The sequence below is a fragment of the Miscanthus floridulus genome, chromosome 19 (assembly GCF_019320115.1).
Source record: "Miscanthus floridulus cultivar M001 chromosome 19, ASM1932011v1, whole genome shotgun sequence".
Taxonomy (NCBI): Eukaryota; Viridiplantae; Streptophyta; class Magnoliopsida; order Poales; family Poaceae; genus Miscanthus; species Miscanthus floridulus.
The window spans coordinates 6,750,627-6,758,835 of NC_089598.1; the positions used below are offsets into that span (position 1 = coordinate 6,750,627).

Below are 8,209 nucleotides of genomic sequence, written 5' to 3' on the forward strand. Positions count from 1 at the left end.
AACAAATTAGTATGAGAGGAGAAGAGATCATCACATTTTTCAAAAAAAGAGAGATCATCAGAGAGAGAGAGAGAGAGAGATGCATGGCTCAAGAGTAGAGAGATCGATCGAGATAGATCGTCGGAGAAGAAATAAAGGAAGTTGCTGTTATTATATACTCCGTGTATAGCGAGCGAGCGAGAACTGAAGCGCACGCACCATAACGACTCACGCAGAAACTGGAGAGTTGCACCGGCCCTCCAATTTCACGAATTTCTCGGATCGGAGGAATTCACGGAAATTCGTTGCAACAACCTGATCCCATCAGGTCAGAGTTACTAGTTCTATTATCTTGGTAATTCTTTTTTATTTGTTTGAGACGGTAATTCTTTCGAAAATACTTGTAGTATTTTTTTTCACAAATAAAAACGCCCATATACTTACACTGCCATCGTGTATAACATACTGTGCGAATTCACGATTATGCATGCACGTCGCACATATACACATAATACACTTTTTTTTATGAACTAAATATACACATACACTTGGTAGAACCTACAACCATATATAGCTGCAACAATGATACAAGCATATACATGCACCTACCTATCTAAGTACCACCTGATCGATCTCTCCATCCATCCATCCATCCATCTGCATCTCGCTTCATTGGCATCGTCTGTCTTCTCGCCAGCTCTGAATTACTAGTGCGTGAATATCCACTATACACAACTGGTATATATACTGCTATGTTGCTAGTACTCCCTCCTATAAGAGAGAGCTCAATCTCATCTCAGACTCAACGCATACGTCTTGCCTCAGCTTTGCCGACACGTCAAGCAGCACAAAGTACCAGCACCTCCTCTATCCGATTTACTGCAACAATGGTCTCTGCACTGCATTCCACTTCACTCCAAGAACACAAAACCACCAATGTACATGTCTCATCATCCTGCACAGCAAACGAATAATTATTATATATCATCGGTCCATCGCCATGAATCTGTGTCCATCTACCTATACATCATCACCATGCATGTGTCCACCTACCTTGCTCTGTCTCCTGTTCCAACAAGCCATCCCAACGGTTTTTCAGGATTTCGTATGCCTCCGAACATGGGAGACCAATCACGCTTGACCCACCATCGGTTGGAAGCTCAATCACCAGCCCCAGCCGCAGTAGTGTCTCCATCGCATTGTCAATCGGCATCTCAATCTACAAGCAAACCCAAATACTTCAGAATTTCCATTATATATTCGCATCTCATGCCACACCATGAGAACGAGAACAATGTATCCATAGGCTTTCACCTTTGCCTTGAATTTCTCGTACATAAACTGCTCGCATGTATCTTTTATGCTTGCACGAGATGATACCTGCAAAGGACCATAAAGGTGGATTAGTTAGTAATGTGACAACTATCAACTAGGTATCAGTGAGTTTCAAAAAGAACACTATGTATCAGGGTATCAAAGGTGAGCATGCCATACCTGATACTTCTTTCTGCAGAGTAACATAGCATATGCCAAAAGTGCTTCTTTGTACTGCACAAAACCAAATCATTAAAGGAATCATTTGCCTCAAACAGCAAGCCGAAAATTGAGAATCATGCTTTGCCTGCTCGGTGATGAATACAAACCTGTTGTTGCTCGGAAGCATCGAGAAGGAAGTAAACCGAGCCAAACCCACTTGCCAATGTCTTCTCATATAGTGTTTTATTCACCAGAAGCTGGAAAAAAAAGATATACAGTCAACTAAAGGATCTATTGTGATGTAACAAAGGAAAAAAAAAGAAGCAAATGATTTACCTGGTATCTATCCCGGGTCTGTTTGTAGCCCAGTGCCACACGGAACACAAGTATGACAAGTGCACTACCAGCAACTATATCAAGAAGAAAAGCTGACCTGCATTACCATGCAAGAAACAAAACCACTATATATAATTTTATTAATTAAAATGTGGTTCCATCAGCCTATACTGATACAAATTACATACTTACGGAGATGAGGCTAAACTCTCAAATTTGTAGTTCACAACATATGCCAATAGACCTATTACAGTAGCAATATCTAGCCTTACCTGCATTAAAGGCAAACTATCAACAAACCTATGTGCAGGAACAGAAAAGAATCTCATGTATGTATACAAGTCATATAGTAAGGGTCCACATCGACAACAGGTGATTACTGATTAGAGTAAAAAAAAGGTTAGATAGAGAATTACTGTATCTAGGATGCGGAAGGACAATTCCTTGTGGGGAAAAACTACCTGCAGACAAATTTTAGCATGACAGTCACTATGATGCCAATACAACAGTGTGAAGGCTTTTTAAGGCTTCATCAGTACTAAAGTAATCAAGACAATAGATTTCTCATCTGAGTAATGACAAAAGATAGCAAGCTTTCTAACTAGGATGATATTAATGAAATGTACTCTAGATCTGGGAAACATTGTTTTCCTTAAACATCTAGGAAATGATAAATTTTATTTTTCCGGTATATCTGAGACTCAGGGACTTACTGGCAGATCTGGGATAGGAATCCTCTCATAAATTTTCAGTTGTAGTGGAAGCATCTCAGATGTATCCTTCTTTTCACTTTGAGCAGCTTCATCAGTGTAAAGTAGTATTAACTCCTGGAATGCTGGTTCCTGGCAAAGTTTCTAGTTTAATTTGATACCCAAGTCTATGCAGAACAAAAGATAAATCATTAAAATATTGCCAGTTCTCTATCCATGGTAGTAGCATGTCAAATTATTTTGAACAAAGGCCGTGTCCATCCTATGCCATTTTAATTGCTTTTATAGCTCTCTCTCTCTCTCTCTCTCTCTCTCTCTCTCCTTTTTTTTTGTATTGCTGTCCAAGGCACTTCATGGCCATGCGTGTGTTTTTAGTGTAACCTGTTCTTTTTTTTTCTTGTTGCACTTGATGTAAGCATGTGATCAATCAGCTATTGAACCAACACAACCATTCACACCTTTTCATTGCAACAATCATATCATAAGAAATGGATGACCCAAAATCAACTTTCTACATACCTGAAGAGTAGACCTCCCAAACAGAATACCAAAAGAAGCTTTCACTATCTCCCAGATATTGTTATTGCAAGATTCTCTGCTTGCGGGTTCCCATATATTAGCAAGGGTAATTCTTGGTAGAAAGTTTGGCCTACAAAGTCATGAAATATGATATGAATGGTCGAGTTATATAATATCACAACAAAAGAAATTAGCAAGCAAATGAGTAAATAACCATTTCATATAATTTTTCGGGTACAATTTTGTTTGTTATAGCAAACTCTTTCCACATTTATGTATATAAACAATAAAATGGTAATAGTAATATCTATTGTAGCTAGAAGAATATGTGCAAAGGAACAATCGAATATGGGCTATGCTTCAGAAATCTGGAAGTTTATAACAAGCTTGGTCTTATGCAATAATTCTGTAGAGCTGGGCTGCATTCATTTGCACAAACTACAAATATTACCAAGATGTAATAAAGTATCCCTAAAGTGAAGAGAAAACTACAGTATGCATATACTTGGGCTCTAACCTCACATATCCTTCAAGATGTTTAGTTTCATTGTTGGATCTTATCGTTGCTTCTGGCAGAGAAGGTATTAATCCAGTCCATTTAAGCAATCTTCTTAACAGTCTTCCACGAGGACCAACAGGTGACAGAATTCCTTCATAACGAGAGACTGCCCTTTGTGCAGCGATCCAAATAGGAACATCTGCATCAGGTAACTGATCAGAACTAAGCTTGTCCCATGAAGAGCTTTCTATCAACAGCAGTGAATTATCTGCATAAGTTTGCTCTTTAAGCCAGAGTCTTAATTTGTCGATCCAGATCTGAAATCCCGGATTATCTGTTGATCTTTTCAAAGCCTGCCATGAACTAAAATAATCACATACAATTAGCCAAAAGTTCTGAGTGACACGCAAAATCCGTAAGAGTTCAGAAAAAAAGGAACATAATTGGAATGCTGATTTCATAACAAGTTGCCTAGAAGTAGCGAAATCTGCAGCATTTAAATTATTCTCGAATTCTGATAGTTAGCTAGCTCATTTGCAATGGTCTAAGAGCACACATGGATTGTAGCAATAGATGCTTTTGAGTTAATTGGCCAAAGAACTAAAAGCACATGTACTGTGATGCACAATAATAACTGCAGCTCCTAAACTGTTATGATAACATGTATAGATAATCTGAGACAAATGTTACTTCCGCACTAGAACCATCTCTTTCAACTCTGTGTGTGTACTGTGTACAACAGTATTAGAGCCACTGAAGAGTTAGTGTTGATTGTATGACAGGTGAACAGGATATAATAATAAGTAAGAGGTCACAGTCACATTGAAGATCATGAACACTAGGCATGTAACATGTGAGGACAGAAAGATTGACTGACCTCATTAAGCCATTTGCCTGGCTTTTTCAAGGGCTTGGAGAGGCCGAAGAAGACATTCTGCAAGAATTTTGATTGCAAGTAATCAAGTTTCTCAACCAACAGGAGGCCTTTCTGTCTCTCGGTCGCATATCCACGCCTGTATAAGGGAGGAAAAATAAGGGATGTCTGGAGTAATTCTACAAAGAGTGATAGTTCCTTTTACAGATATGAATCAGACAAGTGTGACCTGAATATTATTGCATTAGATTGAGCAGCCTTCTTCCAATCGACATAAATGGGCAGCGTGAGGAGGTAATCGCTATTCAGGGCGTTAGTCAAGAGCAGATCTTGTGCGGAGAGCTCTTCAAACTGAGCGTTGCGTAGTAGGTTCATGAAGGAACGCTGAAACTGAGTTGCAAAAGCAACTCTTTTTTTTTAAAAAAAAAAACACGGCAGTCACACAATAGCAATCAGTCAGTAGAGGCACTAGTCAGGTCCTTCGCCCAAAAAGAAAAAAAAAGTCAGGTCAGGTGGTTTAGCATGGCTTTTCTAAAAAAAGGTGGTTTAGCATGGATATAGCTTACTGAATTTATAAGCAACTAGAGTTTAAGAGCATTCATGTATCCGTTTCTATCATTGTTATTGTTATTATTATTACCTGGTCTGGGAATCAGGGTCTGGGGTTAATCCGAGCAGAGTTCTCAAGCCTAAGCTTCTAGTAAGGAACAACGTGCCGTCTTGTTGGGTAATGCCGAAAAATCCAGAGGAGTCTTTGCCGTTGACGACGTCGGAGGTCGAAGAATTGTCAGTGGCACTGCCATCGCCCTCCTCCTGGTGGCGTTGCGTGAGCATGTAAGAGGTGCGCATCTCCTCGAGCATCCTCTTGTGCTCGGCGTGAAGGATGGCGTCCAAGCATCTGCAGAGCAGGGAGGGAGTGAAATGAAATAATTACTAGTACTGTGCTAGATTGTTGGCGAAGTGGGAAATAACATTAGCACACCTGGCGCAGCGCTTGAAGTCCGCGGCGTCGGCGTCGGACGCGAACTGCGAGAGGACGGCGTCGAGGAGGGCCGCCTTGGGGACGGCGATGTAGCACTGGCGCGGCACGTGGATGCCGGAGATGCCCTTGGGGTCCGATCCTTGGGGCCCTTCCTCTTCCCAGTCGGTGGAGTCCCCCTCCGAGTCATCGCGTTGCTGCTCTTCGCCGCCCTCCGCGGTGACCACGCCGTCGGGCTGCACCCACGGGTCGGAGTCGGAGCCTGAGCCGGAGCGGAGGGGATCGAACTGCACGGCGGCGGCGAGCCTGGCGGTGGAGCCGACGGAGCAGCGCGCGGCAGTGGTGGATAAGGAAGAGGGCCAGGGGAAGTAACTATAGGACGCCGCCGGCACCGTGGAGAAGGAGGCCGGTACGGCGGCGAGCGTGTTGGCGCGCAGGAGGAGCATCGCTGCCGCGCCGGGCTGTTGAGCATGAGTGGTGGGCGGTCGCTGAGAGACGAGTCGGATAAACGCCCCACCCTGCACGGCCGGAGGACGACACCTTTCCGGTTTGGCCCATAATACTTCAATTTGGGCCGGGGCCTTATTAATGTTAACCGAACCGACCAAAAGAAGGAGAAGGAAATTGAGAGGCCCGGCCCATCCATTGACTCCGCCGCCCAACAGCAACCACGGGCAGAGCTGATCGCCGCGCCGCCGCCCGTCTCCGGTACTCCGGCGACGCACAGGTACGCTTCCCTTCATTCAGAGAAGGATCCCTCCCTCTTTCCTTTGCTGTGCTCTTCCCTGCTTCTGTTAGACACTGGCTCGCGCCGCATCTGCATGCTAGTCTTAGTTCGCCTGAGGATGCGGATCCACGCGCTGCGTGGTGCGCCTCCGGCGGCCGGCCGGCCGCTGTCACCGGGTTCTGACCCTCCGGTGCCCGGTAAGGCGGTAATGACCTCCCTAGGCCCTAGCCACCACCACGCCAGGCGGTCTCCCATCCTCAGTTGCCCTCCCACCTGCTACTGCTAGGTCACCTTCGATTCAGCCAGCAGCGGTTCATTTCATTCTAAATGAAAAATGCAGTTAGTTTGCCCATCTATGTTGCCACATTTCTTTCCACTCGATATGCTGCGTCTGCGTTGTTGATCGCACTATTGGATGTCCCACACCAATTGCAATTTACCGGTGCACATGTCATGTTTAATTTCCCTGCGAATTCCCTACTTTATATTTGGTTTATATATTCAGCACTATGAACCCCTGAAACTGAAGCAGGCGTTCCTTTTGGATTCATGTTGCCTCTTCATTTCGTTTATCAGTAACTTAGCATACCTTGTTCGGTTTACATTTACCAATCTCAGCTGCTGGATACACAGAATCTAATCTAACACTCTGCATTTCCTTTTCAGGGTCGTGCAGGGACCTTCCTTCCTGATACAGGAAGGCAGGGCTCATGAGTGGCACGCCAGCAGCAAGCAGCAGCCTACAGGCAGCCCTCTCATACTGTGTCAGGCAAGTCCGTGCCTATGACTACCACCACTACCTCTGCCTTCTCCATCTGCCCCCGGACATGCGCAAGGCTGCGTTCACCTTCCGCGCCTTCAACGTCGAGACGGCAAAGGCCATGGACGTCGTGTCTGACCCTCGGACTGGCCTCATGCGCCTCCTCTGGTGGAAGGACGCCGTCGACAAGGTCTTTGCCAACAAGCTGGTCGAGCACCCCGTTGCCCAGGCGCTCTCTTCGGTCATTGCAGACCACAAGGTGAGCAAGCACTGGCTCAAGCGGTCTGTGGAGGCAAGGATAAACGATGCCAACCGTGACGAGGGCACCATTCCCGAGACGAGCGCTGAGTTGGAGAGGTACGTGGAAGACACCCAGTCCACCATCCTTTACATGACCCTGCAGGCTGGTGGGATACAGTCCACCGTCGCTGATCATGCCGCCTCTCACATCGGCAAAGCCAGCGGGCTTCTGTTACTGCTCAAGGCACTGCCTCACCATGTAAATAAGCAAGGGACAGTACCTTATATCCCAGCTAGTGTGGCTGAGGAATGTGGCCTACTCACACGGGAGGGTGGCAGATCAGAGGTCAGGATGGACGAGAGGCTGCCAGACGCAGTTTTCAAGGTTGCATCTGTTGCTGAGGCTCACCTGCACAAGGCGCGGGAGCTTGCATCGTCGGTGCCTAAAGACGCGATCCCCGTGCTCCTCCCAGCCTTGCCGGCCCAGGTCCTCCTGGATACCCTGCGAAGATGTGAGTTCAATGTGTTTGATTCTCGGTTGTCGAGGGGAGTCCACGGGGTCTCTCCTCTGTGGTATCAGCTCAAGCTTAACTGGAACGCGTGGCGAAGCAAGTACTGATGAAGAACCGAGCAAGTTTGACCTGTTCAACCAATGCAAGAACTGCACTAAACTGCAGGCTGCTGCCGTTCCTTTTAGCAAAGCTTTATTGAGCTTCCGATGAGGTTTTGCTGAAACACTTTGTTATATAACCAAGATTGAATAAGATGAGTAGGGTCTGCTACTTGCGCCAAACTTGGCGACTTTGAGCAATTTTGGCTTGGGAGGTTTATGTTGTTTGCAGCTTTTACATACATGAAGCTGTTGAGTTTGTGTTGTGCTGTACTTACCACAGTATTATATGGAGTCTGTTGTGCTTCTGGCTGGGCTCCATTTAACAATTACAACATGAGCTCCTTTATTTGAGGAAGGGGATTATATAGCCTAGCTAATTGATTGATTGATTAACTCCCGTGTTATTATGATCTGGATGGAGGAGGAAGGCTACTTGAATGATACGTTACGGAACAACAATTGTGAGTTGGGCCTTTTGTCCATGTCATCCGGTGATT

General features: G+C 45.2%; 2 protein-coding genes across 2 annotated transcripts; one reads left to right on the plus strand and one right to left on the minus strand.

Moving 5' to 3' along the window:
- Nucleotides 1-392: 392 nt before the first annotated feature.
- Nucleotides 393-5,863, minus strand: LOC136528075 (uncharacterized). Its single transcript, XM_066520976.1, has 15 exons — nucleotides 5,376-5,863; nucleotides 5,034-5,291; nucleotides 4,623-4,802; nucleotides 4,397-4,532; nucleotides 3,538-3,872; nucleotides 3,021-3,150; nucleotides 2,505-2,633; nucleotides 2,208-2,252; nucleotides 1,984-2,063; nucleotides 1,792-1,888; nucleotides 1,623-1,712; nucleotides 1,474-1,527; nucleotides 1,294-1,359; nucleotides 1,033-1,198; nucleotides 393-934 (listed from the first exon to the last, which is right to left on the minus strand). The coding sequence occupies exons 1-15, from the start codon at nucleotides 5,816-5,818 to the stop codon at nucleotides 930-932; spliced, it is 2,214 nt and encodes a 737-aa protein (XP_066377073.1). The 5' UTR covers nucleotides 5,819-5,863; the 3' UTR covers nucleotides 393-929.
- Nucleotides 5,864-5,991: 128 nt separating this feature from the next.
- On the plus strand, nucleotides 5,992-8,082 carry LOC136528077 (uncharacterized). Its single transcript, XM_066520978.1, has 2 exons — nucleotides 5,992-6,099; nucleotides 6,766-8,082. Exon 2 carries the CDS (start codon nucleotides 6,810-6,812, stop codon nucleotides 7,716-7,718), a length of 909 nt encoding a protein of 302 aa, XP_066377075.1. The 5' UTR covers nucleotides 5,992-6,099; nucleotides 6,766-6,809; the 3' UTR covers nucleotides 7,719-8,082.
- Nucleotides 8,083-8,209: the final 127 nt, after the last annotated feature.